This window comes from Mirounga angustirostris, unplaced genomic scaffold (assembly GCF_029215605.1).
Source record: "Mirounga angustirostris isolate CCGP_5_RB_7025 unplaced genomic scaffold, mMirAng1.0.hap1 SCAF_10, whole genome shotgun sequence".
In the NCBI taxonomy this organism is placed as follows: Eukaryota; Metazoa; Chordata; class Mammalia; order Carnivora; family Phocidae; genus Mirounga; species Mirounga angustirostris.
In genome coordinates, this window is record NW_026991718.1 from 26,425,349 (window position 1) to 26,449,923 (window position 24,575).

At 42.1% G+C, this 24,575-nt stretch overlaps 1 protein-coding gene across 12 annotated transcripts in view; it reads left to right on the forward strand.

The window, feature by feature from the left end:
- The window catches only part of LTBP1 (latent transforming growth factor beta binding protein 1), a 395,639-nt gene that overhangs the window by 142,846 nt on the left and 228,218 nt on the right, over positions 1 to 24,575 (forward strand). For 7 of the 12 annotated variants that reach the window (XM_064572096.1, XM_064572092.1, XM_064572089.1 and 4 more), the window contains one exon: positions 16,585 to 16,752. The exons of 1 other annotated variant lie outside the window; for it this stretch is intronic. In XM_064572096.1, coding sequence (XP_064428166.1) covers positions 16,585 to 16,752 — 168 coding nt within the window. Of the gene's footprint in view, positions 1 to 16,270; positions 16,289 to 16,368; positions 16,753 to 24,575 lie in introns of those variants that run through there. 4 more of the 12 variants (XM_045884386.3, XM_045884388.3, XM_054509679.2 and 1 more) reach the window with 3 other exon arrangements.

The window sequence follows — 24,575 nt, forward strand, 5'->3', positions numbered from 1 at the left end:
TCCTCTTAAAAGAGGGGTCCTCTTAGCACTGAAAATGACTGCCTGGTGGTGAGTCTGTCTTCCCCACTTTGAGGTAAAGACCTCCCTACCTCCCTTACACTTTATGACCTTTAAAGGGTTTGTGTTGTAATTTTCTACCATTTTAGTTCTGCATGACTTTTTGATATTTACTTAGCATTAGCCCCTTTTAAATAGAAATGTATCTTTACTGAAACCCAGTTGCCCAACTTCTGTGTTCCTGTACAGAGGAAATACAAGGTCACACACGGCTGGAATGGGGGGGAAACCTTTCTTCCCTAAAAGGTAATTGCAATATGGTTATATTTGAGTACTTCTTCTGACAGGAAAACAGTAAACCACGAAGTGTGTATGTATGCTGTACATATATGCATGTATACACATACATGTTCAATCACATATATAAATATGTGTGTTATTTGAAGAGTTTCTTTGCAACCGCCTACATTATCCATCTCACAAGTACGCATTAAAAAAAAAAAATTCGTGTAGCCCTAACAGCGCTTCCCCCATCTGTGCTTCCAAGGTCCCAGCTTTTTAACCTAAATGAAAACTTTAAACAGGCCATGGTTGCTCTTGTGAAAAACCTCATAGTTATTTCAAAACCCCTGTATCCTAGGAACAGACATAGAGAGCTTTGGGGAAGCAAAAGAATCTGGACAGCATGTGGGAGGGCGGTCGTCATGTGGTTCCCTATGGTAGATGGCCCCTGGGCTGCTTGCGTGGGATCGAGGGCTCGCTGCTTACGATGCCTGGAGCCGCACGCACCAGGCAGCTGTGCTGCTTGTTTTAATGAAGCCCACTTACCGGCTGCAGGTGCATCTCATGCTGGCCACTGCCTGCCTCAGGTGCCGCAGAAAGCGGAGCTCTTCCTCCCACACGTTCGGTGTCCGTGCCCCTGAAGAGCCGCTGAAGGAGGCTCTGCTTGACTTTGGAGGGCTCCCGAATAACACTCCCCAAACAAAATCTTTTGATGTTTTTTTCCCCCTTTATTCGTCATTCAGAAATATTATGCCGCCTTTGGTGATTCAGTTAGGTAGATGCTATCTGGTCCAAAGGTCTTTTTCTTTGTGTGTGTAACTCTAGATATTTAACAAAAACAAGGCATGATTTAAGTGTGCTTTAGTTTGTTTTTACAGGGAGAGAGGGAGGCACGTATATTTTGTTAATATTTTCCTGTCCTGTTTAACTTTTCTCCATGACATTTTTTTTTATCCCAGAATAAATAATAAAAATGTAGATCTTATTTACATGTAATTCTTTCTTCCCTCCTCCTCCTCGCCATGGCTTCCTTGTGGGTATAGTGGACTTTGCCACCCCATTGACTTGGAACTTGGCTCTGTGACTTGCTCTTAGTAATGGAGTGTGGGTGGAATGACAGTGTGCCATCTCTGAGCTTAAAGTTGTATGGTTCCACTCTTCCTTGTACCGTGAAAACCCTGTGGATCTGGTCTGCTGACATGCCAGTTCCTTTGACTTTTGTTTTTCTTAGATTACCTTAGCAGGGCAGAAGATGGACTTTTTAGGACAGTCTGGACAGTTGTTAGTCTCAGAGCAGATGATACTCTTTTAATCAGCTAGGATACATACAGGGAAAAATGCTACTCTGGGTGACCTCACCCTCTTGCCACAGTGGACTAGAAGATGAGTAGGCACTTGACCCAAGAAAGCCAACCTGAGTTGGCCAGCTGCTGTAAGGTGGCCTGACAGAAGAGCATCACCTAAGAGGGATGACACTGATGAAGTAAGATTGACCAGAATTTTTCAAGGAATTTGTAAGTTAGAGGTGAACAGTAAGTGACTGGAACAGAAGTAGAATACCAAGTAGAAGCATAAACAGCCAGGAGAAGCTTTGTGTCACGTTAATGTTGGGTCCAAGAATGAAGTCTAACGGCATTTTCTGAAAAGCATTTTCTGGATATAGGGCAACATATAATGGGTTGTTGAAAGTACTATGAATTCTTAATGTCTTCCCAGTTTTTGAAGTCTATTCTAGTCTCCATAGGTCTGACCTATGTGGCTGGCCGTTCTGGGTTGTGTTGAGACTTGCATCTCCCATGTTGCTGAGCATAGCTTTATTGTACAATCCCATCACTTGAGAGTGTGTACAACACACGCCTACCCCCCCCCCATTGTATTGTAGAGACCCCAGCTAGCACACATTCTGTTTGGACCCTTCCCTTTAAGAGCTGCTTGTCTTGATGTCTCAGAGCACCAAAGACTGTCTTTTAGAGAAGGATAACCCAGCTGCTTTACTCTTCCTCACTCCCTTAGTCTGTCTATATCCTCTTATTCCTGAGAAAGCTTGGGGTGTTGGGAGATGCACAGACAGGTGAGTGGGGTCAGCTACCTATGTTCTCCAAGACCACTGAGCACTCAGAATTGTTCTGGGGTTTCATAGGGCCTGTGGTTTTGCCAAATTTATATCTCAGTACCCATTTGGATTTTTAATAAAAATGTTTTCAGCTTTCGAATTCTTGCTCACATGGAATGGAGAATGTCCAGCTTCAGTTCATTAGTGAGTATAGACAGGCACCTTTCCAATAAGACCCCGAAATCCCGTCATGCCTCCTATTCATCTTTTTCTGGTATGGGTTTTCAGGCATCCACAGTGGGGTATGTGTGCAAATACCTGTCAGGCATGTTTGCCATGTCTTGAACATGGAAATAGAGCAAAATTAGATGCCTTTTTTTTTTTTTTTAAGTTTTAAAAAGACTCTTAGTGGAGAAAGTGATTCATAATGTTTCTTGTCAGAGATCCCAGTTTCCAAAACACACCTTAATATACCTCAAGAACCTATAATATATATTTTTAAAAACCTGCTGAAGGTATTGGAAATTATATTCTTGTCTCTGAACATCAGGTAATTAGGAAATTTGGACATAAGCTCATTTTTCCCACCAGTGGCACTATGCAGATTCCATCTTCCTCTTTTTTCCTCATCTATTTGGCTTACTATATGTCAGCCACTGTACGAAGAGCCTGATGCGCATTAAGTCGATGTGTTACGTTATAATATTAGTACGTTGACTGTTTAAAATTTACCCTACATGTATATTCATGTACATTTATTAGGAGACAAAATTATGATGAGTTAAAAATTGCCAAAAGTAATCTTACTCATTGGGAAGAGTTTCGCTTTACCTGATACAGTGCTAGATGGTAGCTACACTCGCGAGGAGCACAGCATAATGTCTCTGGTGGTTGGATCACTGTCTACACCTGAAGTGAACACCTGTGTTTCAAGAATACTTCAGTGATGACGGTGGGAAAAAAAGAGTGCGACTTTAGCTCTTTATGTGTCATTTTTAAGTGAATGCAAAGCCAAATTTGATGACATTAAAAAAAAAATCTGTCAGCTTTATTATTATATGTAGGGCTTTAATGACAGTATCACTTAAAAATGACCTAAACTTAAGAGTTTCTGGTAAGAATTGTTTAACTTAATTATTCAAATTAGGCAAAAGAAGCCGTTCTAATCAATGGGTGTCTGTTATTCATTGAAATCCATTTTGATACCTTTCAAACCAAGTCAGGCAATCAAATCTTATCTGGAAATTATGTAGCAATCAAAGTCCACAGTGGAACTTTATTCTAGAGTCTTAAATAATAATTATGATCATCAAACAAACATCTTGAGATGAAATTTTCCATATTTAGAAGCTCTTGTGGGTTTTGCCGTATAATATATCATGGGGTAAATGTCACCACTAGTTTGAGCTTTCCCTCACAGTTCCTCCACTAAGAGCTGACCACGTGTCATGATAGCCTCTTGGGTTTGCATAGTGTTTAACAGCTTATGAATTACATCCAAACAGATTATATCACGTGGCCCCTGCCACGGTCTCACAAGGTAGATGGGTCAGGTGGCATTATTCTGTGTGTCTCTTCTTCCCCACTCTAGTTTGCAAGATGCTGCAGGGTGGAGCCTGTGACTCGCTTCACTGTCTTCTATTCCATCAAACCTCTGAATATTGGTTTCTCTGTCAAATACACATCTTGGCACTTATTGCCATAAGTCTGTTGTACGAATGAAATGAGGTGAGGGATATGAAACCTAACATACTGCCGAACACGTAGTATGTCCTCAATCTGTTTGTTTCCCTCCCTTGCTCCAGCCTTCCCAGGTGCTGGCTATCCTGTAGTTTTTATAGTAAATGCTCATTGGAAGTGTAGGAGAGGCATTGGGTAGTGAGGAAAGAGTGAAGGCTCGTGCTGAAATCCCAGCTCTACCATTTCCTAACAAAATGACCCTGGTCAGGTTTCTGATGAACATCTCTGTAGTTTCCTAGTCTGTGAAGGGGCGAGTATTATTTAAATGACTGTGGTGCGCACGTGAGCTCCATAGCTTAGTTAGGGACTCAGTACATGTTTCATGAGTCCATCAGTTATGCAGACAGTGCTCTGTACATGTAGAAAGGTCCATAAATTCAGCTTCTATGTTCTCAGAATCTAGGGAAAAAGAAAAGCAGTGAAGCGTGTGTGTGTGTTTATACTTTAATGTGTAACAAATTAACCCAAACCTTAGTGGTTTAAAGCAACAAACATTATCTTACACTTTCTGTGCCTCAGAAATTCAGAAATACCTTAGCTGATTGGTTTTGGCTCAGATTCTGTCATGAAGTTGCAGTCAGGGTATCAGCAGGGGCTGCAGTCATCTGAAGGCTCGCCTGGGGCTGGAAGATTCACTCTCAGGGTGGCTCACTCACATGGCATTTGGCAGGAGGCTTTGGTTCTCTGCCATGTGGGCCTCTCTATGGGCCCCTTAAGTATTCTTATGACATGGAAGCTGGCTTCCCCCCCAAGAATGAATGATTGGAGAGAGAGAACCCAAGACAGAAACTGCCTTTTGTGATCTAGTCTCTGAAGCTGAAGCTATCACTTCTGTTTCATTCTGTTCTTAAGACATGAGTTCCTAAGACCAGCTCGTACTCAAGGGGAACAGAATTGATTTCAAAAGAATTTGTGGATAGATTTTAAAACCATCACAGTGTTCAACAGGAGAGGCACTATCTTGATGAGAGAGGAAGTTGAGAATGAGTAACCTAAAAAGAATTAACTGAAAGCTGGAAAGTTTACAGTGTGTGATTACATATCAGTAATTCATTTTTTTTTATTGGCAACTAATCATTTTTCAGTTTTATTTATCACATGATAAATAAAAGCTAGATAGAATATGACTTTGAGAAAAAGGATATTTAGGCTGAAATCTTTTCTAATGATGAGTTCTATTGAATTTGGCAGTAATCCCTTGGAGAGAATTGGGGCTATTTGATGGAGTCATTTAAAACTGAGCCAGAGAGAAGTTTGTGCTGTGGGGAAGAGAATAAAAAGTGAATGACAGAATCTGTATTCTGCAAGCTTAGATACTTCTGATGCTATAATTCTCAATTCAGAGAGTTAAAAATGCCAGTTTTCTTCTATATAACCAATTGCTCCAACAGGTTTTTTTCTTTCAACTGAATCTGTCAAACTTAAGAGTTGTTTTGGCGGTTACAAAAATGTTCATATCTTCACCTTTCTTAAGGTTTCTTAAAATAAAATGCATTCACATTATAGTATCTTTTTGCTCTGGATTTTTATTGCCTCTGTGACTGAATTGGAATTCCTGAGAGGCACAGGAGGTATCTGCTTCTGGTCAGGCCAGCTCATTCCCAACAGGACACCGGAAGTTTTGGGTCTCCAGAGTCTCTGCCCTATCTTTTGAGTTTTTTCTTCTTTCAGGCGGACTTTAAATTTTGTAAAGTGTGGTAGATCATTTTCTTCTTTGTGTCTGCCTGTAGTGTAGGAGTGAAGTTTCCATGCTCCCTTAGGAAGGCAATGGAACCCTGATCGCTTTCAAGTCCTTTCAAGTTTTGTGACTTCTGCTTATTAGTTTGAGTAAAAGTTGCTTCTTTGCCCCTTGCAGTAGACAGTGGAATGCCTACGTATTCCTCGCCTGACTTCATACTACCTTTGATTCACTTCTCTTCATTTCCTACCCCTGCATTCTTTCCCATGGCACTCCCCTCCCACCATGTAATCTTTTCTTGTTCCCGAAGAAGGAAAACCACCAGGTGAGACATTTGTTACAAATAGAGAAGGAGGATAAGAATACAGACTGTTTTCTTGGGCTTGATTGAGGCCAAAGGAAGATTGGTAAGGTAGGAAAATAAACGTAAATAGACTTATGTGCTAAAAGCCAGGTAAAAATGGAGAGATGCACTGTCTAATCTGGCCTGCCTAGGTTGCTGAAAACTGTGTAGGGAGGGGGTAAGTGGGTTGGTTCAAGAGGATGAGAGGTGGAGAAAAAAGAGGAAAGGTTTTCCAGGGGGAGAAAACTACATGTGAAGTTAAGTAGGCATGTGAGTGAGGACCGTGGGGCAGTTTGGTTCGGCTAGTGCCCAGGCTCTCTCTAGAATGCTGTAGGATGTGAGGCTAGATTCGGTCTAGATGGGGAAAGGATCTCAACTTTCTTTTAAGGAGTTTGATGTTAAATGTTTGTCAAAAATATTTGTCATAACCGGTATGTAAATTATATGGAATCCTAATTCTCAAAGCATGTGGTAGATACAATCTGGGACCCTCAGGAGAAGTGGCCCCCACTTAATCAAGCCTGTGATAAGTCATGAAACTTGTTCTTTGGTAAACAAAAATAGCCCAGTAGATAATCTGTTTTTTGAGTCAGACTTGCTTTCCCACATACAAACAAACAGATGTTATTTATGGAAATGATGAGTGATAGACTGATAACAAATGCCTCCATTTACTTCTCTTTGGAAAGACAACAAATGTGGGGATAAATAAAACCTAATTCTGTTCCAAAATTAAGGCACAGAAAATTCGAATCCTGTGAAGTATATCTAACCCATGCTTTCTGTAAGGAGACTGTGCAAGCTAGCCAGAATGTATGAGGACTGGAGCTAGAAGACATGTAAGTGTTCGCTGCTCCACACCTTGTTCTCTGGGTTCAGGGACAGCAGTGAAGTCCTTTCTTCTCAGCTGTAGGAAGCCTGTCCTCCCACGGTTGTGTGTGAGATTTCTAGCTGTGCTACTTGCAAAGTCCAGTGTGGGTTTTTTAAGGGAGGTAGAGATTTTCACATGAAAAAATGCATCTTTTAAATGGTATTTCTCCCTTGGGAAACAGACTGTTAGAGGGAGTAACATCTTGAAGGTTGATGCCAAAAAAACAAAACAAAACAACTCCCTGGACAAACTCACTCAAACCTCCCCAAGTGTGGTTCCCATAATTGTCAGGATTCTAGGTCCAGGTGGTAGATTACATTCTCAATTCAGAATTGAGAACATGGGTACAGTGAGTCCCCCCCCTTCTTCTTTGCTCCTTTTATGTTATGACATTTTTATGTTAAGTCCTGTCACCTTGGGGATGTGTTTCTCTCTCTCTCTTTTTCTTTAAGATTTACTTTTTTGAGAGAGAGAGTGTAAGAGCGTGTGTGGAGAGAGGGGCAGAGGGAGAGAATCTTCAGTCTCCCTGCTGAGTGTGGAGCCTGATGTGGGGCTCAATCTCATGACCCATGAGATCATGACCTGAGCTGAAACCAAGAGTCGGACACTGAACCGACTGAGCCACCCAGGAATCCCGGGGAATGGCCACAGCATTTCAAATGCCACCATCCCTTCTGGATAGATTGACAATGGTAGGTTCCCTGGTATTCAAGATTAGGAGCAGAGATTTCCAGATATATTTTAGACAGGAGAGTTTTTAAAGTCATGTCAAAGGAACCCCTATGAAACAGCCTGGTGCAGTTCAGGATGCCAGGACTGAGGTGCCTTAGAGTGTGGTCACCTCTTTCCCTGGACTGCAGTCCAGAGCCTGTCCTGAACTTCCCTGGGTGTTCTTTATGCATTAGCTGGATATGCCTAGATGGTTAAATCCCCTCAGGGGATGTTAAAGAAATTATTTTACAAAAAAAGGTCAGAATATGAATGTGTCAAAAAGCCATCGGTTGTTTTGCTGGTTTTCCACTTTTCGTACTGACTGTATTTCTTTCCCCAAACATTGGGCCAGATCCTGCTAGATGAGCAACTTGTTGGGGAAAAGTTAGTCTTCTGACTGTAAAATATATTACACCTTCAAACATACTTGATTTTGTTCCAGAGATAAAAATAGGATCTTTTAAAAAATATTTTTAGAGAAAAGAACTTATGGTTTGTATTTAAAGAGTAGAAACCCCAAGGAGGAAAAAGGGAGGATGAAAACAAAGCCCATGGTCTCAGGGTGTGTTGCATGGAGTCCAGTTGGCAGGGCAAGATTGAAGGCTGAGAAAATGTGACAGGTGATAGGTGACAATCTGAGATTTTATGTCTTGAGTCAAGGTAAAAAAAAGACTGAACAAAATAGGATATTAGACCTGACTCCTGAAATCTGTAGAAATTTAGGACAAAATCTACTATCTTTGTTGGTGAATCTCTGGCTAGTCTCTTGGCCAGTCTCCCTGAGCTGGGAACCAACATGTATTTCATAAGATTTTATTTGTTTGTTTGTTTGTTTGTGAGAGAGTGTGTGCGCGCAGGTGCGTGAGCAGGGGGAGGGACCGACAGGGAAGGAGAGGAAGAGCATCTCAAGCAGACTCGGTGCTGAGCCCTGACATGGGGCTTGTTCTCATGGGCATCCCCCAACATGGTTGGGTTATTGGGTGGGTTTTATGGCCCAGTGGCAATTCATATCAGGCTCACAGAATCTCGGTAGTAGTGTTTTCAATTTCCTAGTTCTTTGCCTGACAAAGGGGATGGATACTTAGTGAATAAAAATGAGTTTAAAAACTCCTTACACGTCATTGTAACTCTTATTTACAAAATTAAAGGAGGTTTCTATCATGTGTCAGTTTGATTTCTGCATAATATGTTGTGAAACTTTGGGAGCAAATAATTGTTTTTCTTTTGAAAAAGTGTTTGAGAAATTTCTATTTCCTCTTTATTCACTTATTCTCTCATTGGCATGTTTAAATGAAAATCTTCACTTTTTATGTCATTGGCCATTTTTGGGTAATATTTTAATGATTTTGGTAAAACTGTGTTTTGTAATGATTGCAGGGTTTCCTGTATAACAACTGTGTTTTCCCTTGATTTGAAGCTTTTATGGCTAAAACATTTCTCTTTGACAAATACAGCATACAGCAAGTATGTTTTAGGGCTAAAGGTTTAATAGGAGTATTCTGTATTATTTTAACACTACTGGCAATTAACCCATAGTTAAATATTTATTTAATTTCTTTCAATTTAGTTTGTTCATTCAGTTACTGTTCTTGAGCACTTACAATGAGAAACATGTTGGGCATATAATGGTGACCAGATATATTCCTGCTATCATGGAGTTTGTGTTCTCAGGATGATAATCAAACACAAATATATAAAGTATGTTTATAATAAATAGGAAATGTAGGGCAAGGTATGGGGGATAGGTAATGTGTGGGGCTGTTGGCAGTTTTATGTCAGGTTGTTAGGAAAGGCCTCCTGATGATCTGACATTTTGGAGAAGTCTTGAAGGAAGTGGGGGAGGAAGCTGCATATAGAAGAGGAAGAGTATTCTAGGCGGAGGGAACGGCAGGTGCAAGGGCCTGGGACAGAAGCATGCCCAGTATAGCAAGGAAGCCAGAGTGAATGGGTTGAGGAGGGTTGTGGGAGATGAGGTCAGAGGTTGCAGCCGTGGACGCCCCCATTGGCCATTTTGAGACCTTTGGCTTGTGTTCTGATTGAGATGGGAAGCCACTGAAAGGAATGCTATGATCTCACGGACATAAATTAGAAAAGATACCCTGAGCGCTGTGAGGAGAATAAATTGCAGGAGGGCAAAGGTGGAAGCAGGGAGTCTGGTTTAGGAGCCTGTTGAAATAATCCAGACCGAAGATGATGATGGATTGTACCAGAGTGTTTGTCACGGAAGTAGTGAGAAATTGTTACCTCTGGAAAGAGAGCTAACAGGATTTGCTGTTGTATTGAGTCTCAGATGGACAACCCCCCACCCCCAGTCAAGAATAGGCTTGCCATTTTCTGAGATGGGGGAAGACTTGAAGAGGAGCAAATTTGTATGTGGGTACAGGAAGGAATCAAAGCTTAATTTTGAATACATTTTGTTTGAGGTGTCTGTTAGACGTTAGATATTTATTTACTTAGGAAAGGCCCATCAACAGTTGGACCATTGGTTTCTTGGTTGAACACACATACAAGGTAGAGGTGGTCCAGGTAACCTGAGTTAAACATTTTCTATACATAAGTTTGTAGATAGTCTTTACATCCATGAAATAGAACAGGATGATCTCATCCAGGAAGTCAGTATAGAAAAGAGAAGGCTACAGAGGCTGAGCTCTGGGGCCCTCCCCTGGATAGGGTCATGAAGAGCAGTGGCCAGCAAGGTAGGAGAGAACCATGAAAGAGTAGAGTGACCTATGAGCCCAGTGGAGATAGTGTATCATGAACCAGTATCCTTGTGTGTCAGAGAGGCTGAATGAGGAAGAAAGACCCAGAGAATTTGCCATTGAATTTGGCAATATGGAGACCCTGGTGACCTTCACAAGGGCAGTTTTGGTAAAGTATGGACAGCAGCAGCTTAACTGCAGCAGGTTCCAGAGAGAATGGTTGGGGAGGCAGTGGAGACAGCTAGTAGAGCAGCTCTTTTGAGGAGTTCTGCTGTAAGGAGAGCAGAGAAATAGAGCATTACCTGCAGTAGAGAGGAATGGAGACAATAAGGAGTGGTATTCTTGATATTTGGGCAAGAGTGCAACGTGTTTGCATGCGAACACAGATGAGAAGAGAGCAAGTCTTTGAGTCTGTAAGAGAGGAAGGGATCCATTACTTTAGCCAGGGCGTGTTGGGGGGGAGGGGAGGGGGCTTGGCTTTAGCTAGAACCCCATCCTTCATTGGGGGAAGGCAGGACAGCTGCAGATTCAGGTAAGTTGGTAGGCCTGGATCTTTAGAGCTTTTGTTTTCTTAGTGAATCAGGGAGTGAGGTCATACAAGAGAGTGCGTGACTAGGTTGCTACGTTTCTGCCCAAGTGGATATTTTGGGGATTGTATTCACATTCTCAAACATGGTGTATAGTTGATACCTGGTTTTTGATGAGCGGTAGGCAATTCTGTAAGGAACTCAGAATGTATCCAGAAACTTACTCTTACATTAAATGATTTAATGGACCCATAGAAAGGCAAAGAAGAGTTTATCTCCTTAAATGTATAAAAAGGAAAGGAAATCTTGTATATACCTGTGAGAGAGATAAGTAACTGACACAGTTGCCTTGAGTGGATATTAATGGAGAATTGAATGGGAGAGGAAACTCACATGGTCTTTCCTTTAATGTGTATCAACTGTGTAGCATGTAGTTCTTCCTCTACTTCTTCATTTAGTTACATGCATCTGGAAAAAAACCTCAAGAGATGGTCCTGGAATGTAACTCCTACTAGAGTCTTATCTGAGGAGGTGCTCACATGACAACTAGAAATCTGTTTCAGGACTGGAGCCACGCGGTGAAGTAATAGATCTCATACTAGTTTGTCTGCACGGCACGTTTCTCGAGGAACACGGTATTCTGTGGGAATTATTTTAATAGTCCATGAGGAATTAAGCAAGCCTGGAGAGCAGAACAACGAACTCCTGTTATTCGAAGCATTATTTAATACTTTTATGATTTGTCCTTCAAAGAATTCTTCGTCTTCGGGCAAGCAGTGGACTGCAGCAGGAGAATGAGCCCTTTGCCCCGTTTCTCACATGTGACCTGTGTATTGAATGAGCTACGAAGTCTCTTTAAGCAGCCTCAGTTAATGGGCAGGGTGATTGATGGCTTTTAACCACAGAGGAGGTGCTTCTCCTCCACTGAGGATATTGTCTGTGCTAGTTGGTCCCTCTTGTTTAAGTAGGATGAATGCTGATGTGCTGTGATGGCATTCTGGATAAATGTGGAGGAGACTGTATTTGTGCATGACATCTGATGTGGGTCTTGAACTTGTGCGATTTATTTCTTTGGCTGCCTTCACTTTTGGTCCTATCCTGGGCTAATGACTGAAAGATGGCAGCTGGGCTCTTCTCTAGACTGAAGTCCGTTTGTCAAGAACCATTTTTACATTTTTGGGTTTTTCCCCGTCGTTAATGATCGGGAAGCTGAAGTGAAAGCTGTTCCTGTTGGGAGGATATCGGCTTCACTTCCATCCCATTCACCATACGCTCTGAATGTCTGTGGTTTGTTTTAAATCATGTGCCAGTGCCTCTTCTTGGAGGGTGAAATTCGCACAGGGTCTGGCAGACCCTGCAGACAGGATGTTGACTCTTGAGTGTCTTGACTGACGGACTGGCTAGGAGGCCCGCTGGAGGTGCTACATGGCTCCAGGCAATCTATGTTTCTAGCCAAGGCCTCTAGTATCTGTGCTGCCGAAGCGAGCACACTGGCCAAGGCCTCTAAAATGCAAGGTTTGAAAGCACTTGCTTCAGATTTCTGGGGCTGATTTACCCACAGGGATCTAAAAATTACATTTTTTTTTTTTTGTCAGAGGGACCAAGCAGGAGGGCTCTGCCAGCAGTTTTCCCTGTTAACTCCTGACTGACCTGACTTTTGCTTTCCAGATTTGTAATTCTTTTTTTTTTCCCTTTTTTAAGATTTTATTTATTTCTTTGAGAGAGAAAGTGAATGAGAGAGAGCATAAGATGGGGGCAGAGGGAGAGGGAGAAGCAGGCTCCCCGCTGAGCAGGGAGCCCAACACGGGGCTCGATCCCAGGACCCTGAGATCATGACCTGAGCCAATGGTAGAGGCTTAACCGACTGAGCCACCCAGGCGCCCCCCCCAGATTTGTAAATCTTAATCAGCTATTAGCACTCTAGGGATGGTCTTTGACCGCTGATTTCGCCATGGGCTTCAGTCTCCTCACCAGTGAAGCAAGGCCTTAGAGCAGAATGGTCTCCAGCATCCTGTGACTTCATGATCTCCGTGGGGTTCGACTGTCTTCCTTGGGGTCACTTCATGTATTCTACATTTATTAGGTACCTCCTGTATGCAGGCATGTGGGGTTCTTGAGTATTAGTTTACTCAAAGCATTTGAGGAAGATGCCTCTTGCAGACCAAGGAGTCTCTGGAGGAAAGTTCACAGCCACTGTTGGTGAATTCCCACCAAACTCTTAACAGATGAGTGGTGTTGTCTTGAACTTGTCACATGTGAGGAATTTGAAACTCAGAGCAGTTTACCTTACTCTTGGGTACCTTGAAGGTTAAACTCTACATGATACCCTAGTAGATACAAAGAAATGATTTTTACAAGGGGATGGGAGAGTGTATTTTCTAACCCATCTAATATTTACAGAGATCCTGTGAGAGCTACAAATGACCATCTAGTGTCAAAAGAAGTTGTGAGTTTTTCAGTACTGATTGGGAGATTGATGTGGAAAAAAAAGCTAATTACAATGAAGAAGTCAATGCTTTGTGAAGACAAGAGGACCCGCTGAGATTATGTGTCTGCTTTAGAATTAGACTGCTTTAGAGCAGAATGTTAGTAAAACACAAAGGGAAATATGAAATAAGTGTGTCTTCTTCCAAGAAGATGTGAACATTATAAAAATCAAAATTAAGTCATATGAAACTGTCTCCGCCTTTTGAAAATCCAGATGATTCCAGGCCAAAAAATTTTTTTTTGGCTAAGAAATAGAATAAGTTTTTAAAAACAATAAGCCTTGAGGATCTCGAGTGTCTATAAAGTGACTACTGTAGCTGAGAGGTGAAATGCGAATAATGATTAAGTGCTTGCTTTCTTTGGATGTCTCTCTTCGCCTAAGTGAGCATAATTTAGGTGACGGTCTGAGCATCTGCATGGCAGATTAGAGAATGTTAATGCCAGTTAATGCCAGAGAAGACAAAATAGTTGGCACACCATTTCTAATTTCATTATTGTACCAAGAGCCAGAAAAAATAGAAGTTTATATTCTTTTGAAGTGGGATGATGTTGTATCTCTTTTTTTAAATGGGCTCCACACACTTAGATACACAAAGTATTCTCAAGATATTTGTAAGCATATTCTGACAATTTTTTTTTTTAAAGATTTTATTTATTTATTTGAGAGAGAGAGAATGAGAGAGCAAGCACATGAGAGGGGGGAGGGTCAGAGGGAGAAGCAGACTCCCCACCAAGCAGGGAGCCCGATGCAGGACTCGATCCAGGGACTCCAGATCATGACCTGAGCCGAAGGCAGTCGCTTAACCAACTGAGCCACCCAGGCGCCCATATTCTGACAATTTTGAGTGTGAGCTGGTTTGTGTGTGTGTGTGCTACTGTAAAAAAAAAAATAAGTCAAACTATATGAATTTTGCCTGATTGTGGAATTAACATCCTATTGTAGTTTTTAAAATTTCTGGGTACACTCAAAAATTTTAGATGTTGTATAAGCGTTCAAAGCAGTGGTTGGCAAACTGTTTCTTTAAATAAAGTTTTATTGGAACACAGCCACAACCATTCATTTGCATATTGTTTTTGACCGTCTGCTTTCCTGCCACCACAACAGAGTTAAATAGTTGCCAACAGAGTCCATCAGGCCTATAGCCTTAAAGTATTTATTATTTGGCCCATTATAGAAAAAGTTTCTGGATGCCATTTTGCAAGGTGCTGGAAGATCCGGTCGGCCCCTAGGGTATCTCCCCATTTCACACTATGTGTCTTGATCTCTTGTGTTAGAACCACTGAATGAGAATGGGAAATCGTCTTGGAAAAACATTTGAAAAGAACTGAGGCTATATCTCTTCCGAAGGGCTAGCATGTGGAAGAGGCATTGTTAGATTGTGAAACCATGGGGAGTGGAGTCAGGATTAATGGGTGCAACTGCCACACTTGAGCTCAAGAAGGAAGAGCACTTGCTAGGAATGGCTTATAACTAGAATGTGCTATCTCAGTGGATAATGAGCAATCTGTCACTAGAGATGTTTAAATAATGTTGTATCAGAGGACCTTTGAGACCCCAATTCCAGCTTTGAAATTCTAATGCTGTTGTTGTTGTTGTTGTTGTTGTTAAGGTTTTTTGTTTCCAAGCTCAGATCTGACCACAGTTATTTTGTTGAGGGTCTATAGAGGCCTCTTGGATGATTTCCTGAAAATATAATCTTGGTCAGACCGAGGCACTATGAAGGGGCAGAATTGCTTCTGGTAGTCAGGGGATGGCCACAGAAAGGCTGACCCAGAACTAGTCTCTCCTTGGCTTCTAGAATAACACAGTGGCAATAGGAAGGGTACTACTTCCTGTCATCCTTAGTCTCAGAGATGAACCATCTGTCTCCAGTTGCTGCTACTGTCTTTGCTTTCTGCCTAGGCTCCTGGAAAGAGGAACAAGCTGGATGGGGCATATCACAGACATAGAAGTCAGACTAGAGTTTCTGTGTTGCACTTTGCCATGGAGTCTAGATTGGGACTTGGCCGTGAATGGCAGTTCGGGGTGAGCTCCGACATCCTCTGTGCAGCTCCGCTATTGCAGCGCAAAACAGCCATAGAGAATATGTAAAGGAGGAAGTGTGGCTGTGTTCCAATAAAACTTTATTTATAAAAGCAGGCAGAGGGCCAGATTTGATCCCCGTGCTGCAGTTTGCTGACCCCTGATAGAGACATTGAAAGTTAGAACTAGCTCGAAAACATCAGCTGCAATTCCCTCGTGTTTTGTAGAAAAGGTGAAATGACATGTCCAAAGTCACACCTCGGTTGAGCCAGGTTTATAAGCCAGAGTCTGACTGTGAGATCAGTGCCCATTCTGTGATCCTCTGCTGCCTCTGCTGTGCAGTCAGGTTATCGCATTTGGTTTTAAGGAGAGGGTCGCGTGAATGCAGGAAATACCTGCCTGAGGTGGCCTATGAAGAGCCGCAGCGAGGGCTCTGGGATGGTGCTTGAACAGACACAGCCCTTGAGCCTCGTGACCTGGCCTCCCGTTTTCTTAGACGGACCCTGTTTACAGTAAAACAAAATACAGGTTGTATAAATTAATGTGGAGAAATAATGCCCCAGAGTTGTGAAAAAGAAATGGGCTCCCACAGCTGCGTCACAGGATTTGATCACTTCAGCTGAGAGTGCCAGGAGATTTGAGACAGATGTTTTCAGACATGCCGCATGCCTAAAACATTTCCAGGGGTCGGACTGCAAATAGTGACTTAATAAGTGGAGAAACCGGGAAAGTATGCAAGTTGAGGACACAGGAGTTTATTCACCATGAGGTGCATAGCCAACCTCTTTGCATTACATCTGCCTGTCAGGGTTGGCTCTTTCATGTCGTGCCCTCCGTAGTGCTCTTTGTCTGCCCGTGAATAAAGTGCAGCACTGTGGTTAGTAATCCCACTCCAGTGACTCGACTTCAAATGTGGTTTTGGAGTGCATCCCAGAGTTCTGTTTGCTAAGCTTCCTACTCCTGTTTCAGAGACACCACTGGATACAGAGCAGCGCGCACTAAAGGCTTCCCTCTTTCCTTAAACCTGTCGGGTTGTGGGCTCTCTCGTCCCCCCTCTCCTCTCCTTTCTTTTTTCCTTTTTTTTTTTTAAAAAAAAAAAAACCTTCCAAGGCACGTTCATGGATACTAAGCTGATGTGTTTGTTGTTCTTTTTCTCCCTGCCTCCGCTCCTAGTGAGTAACCACACTGGCCGCATCAAGGTGGTCTTTACTCCGAGCATCTGTAGAGTGACCTGCACCAAGGGCAGCTGTCAGAACAGCTGTGAGAAGGGGAACACCACCACTCTCATTAGTGAGAATGGTCATGCTGCCGACACCCTGACGGCCACGAACTTCCGAGTGGGTGAGTTCCTCCACGGTGCCTAACTGTCCTTACTGCATAGAGTTGTGCGAGAGCGTAGCGTTTAGACATCCTCTTCTACTCACACTGCTCTCTGCTTGAATGGGTTTCTGTCTCTGAGTCCGAATATGCTTCTTCCGTGAGCTCTTTTAAATAACTTCCAGAATAATTGTTAACCTGCTTTTTGGCTTCTCAGAGCAATGGCAGCTAGACTGTTGCCCCTTAGTGCCTATCATTTACGCAGCCCATGGCGATGGGAGGTATCCATAGGACAGAAGGGAATCGCTTTTTAGATTAAGACCCTCGCACTCAACTTGCACTGATCAGCTTCAGATTTTTATCTGCCCAGTCATAAGGAGAATTTGCATTAGCCTCATGTTACAAAATGTGGATCGTGGTGATGAAGTTAAAAGTTTTACTGGATGAACAGTCATGTTCTAAAAAAAATTCTAAAAATTGTCAAAAACTGCCTTTCGGTTGTAGAAAGGAATACGGACTTGAATCTTTCGCCACGTTTCTGCTCTGTATCAAAAGGCAGAATTATAAATTGATATATGACAGGGATTTAGGGGGAAAAAATGCTAGTGGCTTACTGTCAGCGCTCCAAACCTTTTAATCTTTCATAACTAATTTAAATATGAACTGTGTGGCTCACTGAAAAGAAAGCTTTTTCCTTTAAAATTTTTGTGTGGTTTTTACTTTTTCGCAAAGGGAGAAAGTATTGCGGTCCACTGAATGCTGTCACACTGTCACACAGCCGTGTTGTCATGCAATACAGTATTTTTGTCACGGAAAAATGTCTTTTATTATTTTTTGACCAATTATGGTTTGCCATGTGTACTCAAATAATCACAGACACCCACATTACTTTATGAGTTACTCACAAGAATAACCCAAATGTCAGACAGATAATAACACTGGCTAGATCTGGTCTTTTTATGGAATATTGCTGTTTAGTCTTGAGTGTGTGTGTCTGGGGGGGTAGGAGAGAGGTGTCTCTTTCAAACTGATGATCATCAAGACAAAACACAAGGGGACAGCGTGAGGTCCTTATTAACTCTTTGATTATTCTACTGCTTTATTGTGACTCCCAGTCCTTCTGAGGTCAAAGCAGTATTCTGGATAGTCTGTACTTGGAAAAAACATGTGCCCATAGATACTATTTAAAAGGGTATTGTGAATTTCCTGGCCACGATAAGGGTGTTTGGGCATATTTTAAAAAGAATTTAGCTGGTAGGTGCCAAGTGGCACATTACGCTTCGCAGGGCAGAGAGCCGAGTCTCGTGGGAAGTGTGCTGAACCGCGGATCGGGAATCTAGATTCTGGTCCCGGTCCTGCCACTACCTAATCCACAGGGTGTGACACTTACTGTTTCTGGACCTCAGTTTGGTCTCATCCATAAAATAAATGGCTTATGCTTAGTGACCTCTGAAATTCAGTCTGTCTTTAAAATCTTAGGACTTTTTATGAGTAACAAGTAATCCTATTTTCTGGAGGGTTGTAAACAATGAGGGGAAGAGAAAAGGCAGCTCCCAGGAGGTTGTTACGGGCTTAATGACTTTTTCCCACTTTTACTTTTCTTGATTGCCTTCCTTGCTCGCATGTGTTTCCCAGCTCCATCAACAGCATCGGCCCCTCCCCCTCCCCCTTGCATTTTTCATAAATCTTTACAGTAGGAATGACAAAGTAATCGGATGGGTGGTAATTTTTTTTGGCTTACAGTGTATTCATTTTGAAACTAAATATTTGAAGGCTTTGAGAAACAGAGGAAGTCTACTTGTTAAAACATGCTGCACACTTTCCTGTCTGGCATTTAAGCAGATGTTTAGGAACAGGATACACGTAGCCTATTCACAATATAAAACGGAGCAAACTTATTTACACACAAAAAAATTTCAAAACCAGAACTCAACTCTGCCACAAAAGAATTGGCAGAGTCGTTAAAAAGAGAGAGAGAGGGCTTGGTAATAAAGTTTCACATTGGCAGTCCTGGGAAATACTTCATTTATATCCTCAGCTATTTTCCTCTTCTCTTTATTTAAATTCAAATATTGGAAAATTTGTGGGAGAAGTTTTACCTTTTTTTTTTATTCGAAGAAGGGTAATTCTGTAGAACTCACAGATTATGATTCTTCAGAAATACAGAAAGTTTTAGAAATTCATTTTTTAGACCTATATCTTTGTGGACTTAGTTTGTTTAATATAGCTTTATTATTTACAAAAAAGTGGCTTTCTAACTTAGTGGTTTTTCTGTCTATTTATATTTGCTTATGATATATTAAATCTTTTGACGAATAAGATATGTATATGGAAAATAGAGCAGCTTGGGGCAAATTCAAAATTCATCGTAACTTGTTAGCTACTCTCTTTGGCCTCTGGTATGTCAGATGTGGGGGCTAGCAAGCTTCTTCTGTAAAGGGCCAAATAGTAAATACTTGAGACTTTGCAACACAAACTGTACAGTGTGCAGTTGCTCGGCTCTGCAGTGGCTTTGCAAGCAGCCACGGATGATACGTACCAGCCTGGGTGTGGCCCCGTACAAAACCTTCGGTGGGCCAGGTTTGAACTGAGTGGCACAGTTTGCTGACTGTCCTCCAAGGACTCAAAATAATACTGGGAAAACCATATGGACTTCAAAGTCAAGGCAGCTTAACTAAATAATCCATTTTGATAATCAGAACACAGAAATAATTTTGAACATTTCCATGGTGATTTATAGGTTGGTTTGTTTTTTTTTTTGAAGGGATTGGGGCACATAATATTAACATTTTTTTGATAAGGAAACTTAGGTGGTGGTATAAGGGAGCTTGACTTAGTTACACAGCAAGTCTGTTCGCTGGGACTAGAACTTAGATCTCTTTAGGTCATCTGTTTACTTAGTTTCCTGGGGTCTGACCACAATGTATAGGAGGGACACAGGTGAAAGGACCTCGTGGAGTTGGGTTTTGTGGGAAGGACGGGTGGTCTGATAGAGAATGGACAGCTCAGAGACCAGCAGCCCTGGGTTGGAGTCCTGGCTTCATCATGGCCATTGGGCATGTTCTGGTTTTAGATCCTCTTGGGTTCAGGTCACTGGCCACACAAAACAGGTAATAATGTGTATACAGAGGGTGGTTCTGTAGCAGACATGGGGTGATACTCATTTCTTCCTTTTTTTGTGTTGCTTCTGTGGTCGTCTTTCTGGTCTGTGGTGATGGTGAGTCTGGGCTGTTTAGATGTGAGAGGCAGGTGTATTTTTCATGACGATTAAGCACATAGTCTCTGTTCTTGAGTATTCAGTTGGGGAAATCTTTTTTTTTTTAAGATCTTATTTTTAAGTAATCTCCACACTTAACGTGGGGCTCGAACTCACAACCCTGAGATCAACCCCTTGACTCAGCTAGGCAAGCACCCCCAGTTGGAGAAATCTAAGGTATGACTTCCACTGACTGTGAGGTCTGAATGAGGATGATATCCAAGGGAAGTACTCTTGAGATTCTAGAATAAATTCAATTTTATGAACATGATATTGATATGATGTCACAGAATATTTACCTTAAATGGCATTTCCTTTAAAGCAGATTTCTAATGATAATAACTTTTTTGTGACATTCTGAGCTTTGCCTCTTTGCTCTCCCCACCTTTGCCTTTTTAAAAAAGGGGAGCAAATTCCCAGTTGAGTGGGCCAGCAGGTTAACCATTGTTGTTTTAATAGATTCTTTCCACTCATAGGGATATAATGAAGATGACCTCCTGGTATTTTTAAAGTTGTTTATAGAGTCGTAAGTCCCCCTAATAAGGAGAACACAGAAATTCATGTTGTCACAACTAGAATATTTGAAATAAAATAATACTATCCGTGGCATAGCTTATTTGTAGAACCAGTAAAAAGCAATCATGATGGCTAAAATAACACATTTGGTTTATATGATGCTGCTTTCTCTGAAGAGTTACAGGGGACTTAGTTTCCATGAGCATCCCATATGTTACTTCATTTGATGCTGACTTCCTCTGAGAGAGGTAAATTATAGTATTCATGTTCTGTGGATGTGAGTACCAAGGCCCTGGTGGTTTGATTAAAGGTGACTCTGACTTAGGTTTTTCTGTCCCAGATACCTCCTGCTCTCCATGTTGCCAAGTGAGTATGTATAAAACACCGTATTAGATTTTCCAAGATAAATCATAAAGCTGTCCGCTGAGAGCTTTTGCTTTGGGGAGACGAGGAGTATGTGTAAATAAATCTAAATCGAGGTAGAAGATGTTTTGCAGGAGCCCGGAGAAGGAGATACCACGTCCAGCTGAGGGAGGGAATGCTTCGGGAGACAAGGAATGGCATGCGCCTTTCCTGTTTAGTTCACCCTGCTATCCCAGCTGCTACCCATGTTGGCTCACTCGTAGTGGGAGCTGGGTAAACGCACGTTGCCTGATTGTTGACTGGTGGGGACAGTGGGACTGGAAACATTGTTTAAGTTCTAAAATGTGGATGGATGGGAAATAGAAGGGAGGCAAAGTTGATATGGGAAGGAAGAATTTACCTGTTAGAATTAGGCATAGAGACAAGAAGGCACGAGTAGTTTCTGAGAAGTGGGAGTAGTTTCACCTAAATGTGGGAAACACCAAAGGTAATGATATGATACATGACAAGTCTGGGAAGGTCAACGAGTTGGGGCAAGGCTGGAGAGCTCCTTGAATTCCAAGCTTAGGAATTTGGACTTTTTCAGAACTTACTAAAGTCCTCTGAAAGGGGGACAGAGATAGTTACCATTTTGTAAAAAGGAGGAAGTTTTCTGTTTTTGAAGGCAGGAAACTAAGGTTTTAATAGCGTAAATAAGCTTTTGAACAGCTCATAATAGATGACAACCTCTATCCGCTTTTAACAGCTTTGACATTGGCTTGCTGCTCTGCATTGGGAATTTTCCCCTGTATGTCTCACAAAACCAACTTCGTCCTGAAGTGTTTTTGAGGAATGGAAGCAGTTCATTTTGTTAACACTCATTATGTGGGATCTCTTTGTGAGGAGGGAAGAACAGTTCCCTCTCACTGAGGCAATCAGTAAACCAATAACTGCTCAGGGAGGGGGGAGCATTAAGATTTTTTTTTCTGGCAACTTAGTTCAGACAGTGAGTCTTTCGTCCTCCACCAGTTGTCTTCGTTTGGATCCCTTGATGTTTATCCAGCACAAAAACCAGTGAAATGCCAGCATATCACCCTTAAATTAACTGCTAAGTATATTTTCCCCTTGATGCATCGTATAGATTTTATGTTTTTAAACATGATCTAATACAAAACTAAAAAAAAGTGGTTGCTGGCCATTTGGGCAATTTGGACTGTTTAAGAACTTATCAAAGAAACTACTCCCAAATATATTTAATCTTCTCCAAATATTTTCTGATACTGAATAAATGCCATTAATGTAAAGCATTTTCTTGTTTATTTTATTTGAGCTGTGGAAGTGATATTAGGAACATTAATTTATTTAACATATTTATCGAGCACCTATTATGTGCCAAGGATTGGTGTAGGCATTAGGAATACAGCGATGAACAAAACAGACACTTGTCCCTGCAACATTAAAAAAATGCAGTGTGGCTGAGTAATGTGAGTGAACCTTGATAGTATTATGCTAAGTGAAATGGGCTGGTCACAAAGTAACAAATGGTACAGGATTCTACTTGTATGAGTTACCTAGGTAGTCGGATTCACAGAGGGAGAGTGAATGGTGGTTACCAGGGGCTGGTGGAAAGGGGGGAAATAAGGAAGTGCTGTTTAACGGGTAGAGAGCTTCAGTTGTACAAGATGAAAAAGTTCTGGAGCTGGAATACTCAACAGTCTGAATGGACCTAACAGTACAGTAATAAGTTAAAATATATCAACCCTTGGGCGCCTGGGTGGCTCAGTCGGTTAAGCGACTGCCTTCGGCTCAGGTCATGATCCTGGAGTCCCGGGATCGAGTCCCGCATCGGGCTCCCTGCTCAGCAGGGGGTCTGCTTCTCCCTCTGACCCTCTTCCCTCTCGTGCTCTTTGTCTCTCATTCTCTCTCTCTCAAATAAATAAATAAAATCTTAAAAAAAAAAGTAAATTTTATGTTACATGTATTTTACCACAACTAAAAATTAAAAAACCTAAGCTCTAGTGTGAGTATACACTACAGTCAAACATATACTACCACAATATACAACATGTAAGGAAAACTGGACATATGCCAAGTAATGATAACTGCTATGAAGAAATAGAAACTTGGGAGAGGGCGTAGGGATGGGAGTGGTGGTGGAAGGTACACATTGCTATTTTAGACCCGTCCCAAAGGGCTCTCTGGTGAGAGGACATTTGAGCAGAGACCTGAATGGAGTGAGTAGTGAGCTCTGGGAGGGAACATCACAAACTTTATAATCTAACTCTATCGCTGTGTTTGTCTTATATAACTTATGGTTCATCTCCAGAGGGCTGGTGTTTGGAGCGTTCAGGCAAATTTGCCCTATACGTCTTCTTGGATTAGGTTTTATCTATCTGTATATAGGTGCATGCGCACGCGCGCGCGCGCACACACACACACACACGTTGTATCAAGGAATCCTGTTAATAACATCTGTAGATAAAGAGCCTCATACACAGAGGATGGAGGCAAGCATGTCTCTTGGTGTAAAAATGGTCCTGGAATTATTGCAGAAGGAATCTTGGTTACTTATAATAAAAAGTATAGGGTCTTTGATACAGGAAAGAATTACCAAAGAAGCTGTGTTGCCTCTTTCTCCAATATTTTATATAAGACAGATCATATGATTTTGGTATGGAGCTTGCTTTTAATGGAAATAAGACTGGTTGTGAGGGCAAATGTATTTGTACGCGCGTGCGTGTGCATGTGTGTTTGTGTTTAGGGGGAGGGTCCAGTGTGGAGGAAGGCTGCAAGGAAAGGTGATTCTAGGGTTAGTTGGACCAAGGAGAGGCAATAAGTTGATGCTAAGAGCCAAAATCAGGAGAGAATGAGGTCCTTTTGGTTGAAGAAGATCATCTTCGAAGCTGGGAAGGTGAGGGGCATCAGAGTGGTTGTATATGAAAGTATGTCTGTAGTCAGGACAGTTAAAAAAAAAGAAAGAAAGAAAGAAAGAAAAGAAACAACTGTGGGTAAAAGTGTTTAGCAGTTTGCTAGCTCTGTGAGAAAGGCATGTGTGATCGATCATTCCTTGTAAGCCATGCCTGGCCTCTATCACGGGGGTGGCTGGGACTCCTTAATGGGGTTAATGCTGGCTAGCCTAGAATAAATGACCTTTCAGAATTCCTCGGAGTCTGTAACACAGTGTCTCAAAGTGTGTATTCTTTCCTAGTCACTCAGCTTGAGCACATGCGTTGATCTTTGGAAAACCAGACTACTTAGCTTAGCATGCTGGGGCTTCCAGGATAAGCTGCCGCCTGGCTCCCTGGCCATGATTCGACCTTAATCTCTGCTTCTGCCCAACCGAGGCTCCACTTACCCAAGGTCCCCAGATGTGCCATGCCTTCTGTGCTGCTGTGCCCCTGTTCACACCGCTGGATCGGCCTGGCAGGTGCCTTTCCCCGGCCAGCGAGGCTGGGCAGCCCCCCACTGCTTTGTCAGGACTCAGCCAAGCGCTGCTTACGCGACGAAGCCTCCTCTCCCTAATTTGTTGTCCTCCCTGTTTATTCCATTGAATTCTCAACTGCCTGGGGACAGGGACCTATCTGCTTTTTGTTGGTCTCCCTGCTGCCAGCATGGTGCATTGCTTTAGGAATGCTTCTGGCTTCTGGGTTGACAGAGCAAATTGTCTATGAGGGTGCCTATAATGATGGCACAGAGGTTGTACCCGATACAGCTTCCTCATGAATCCTCAGGC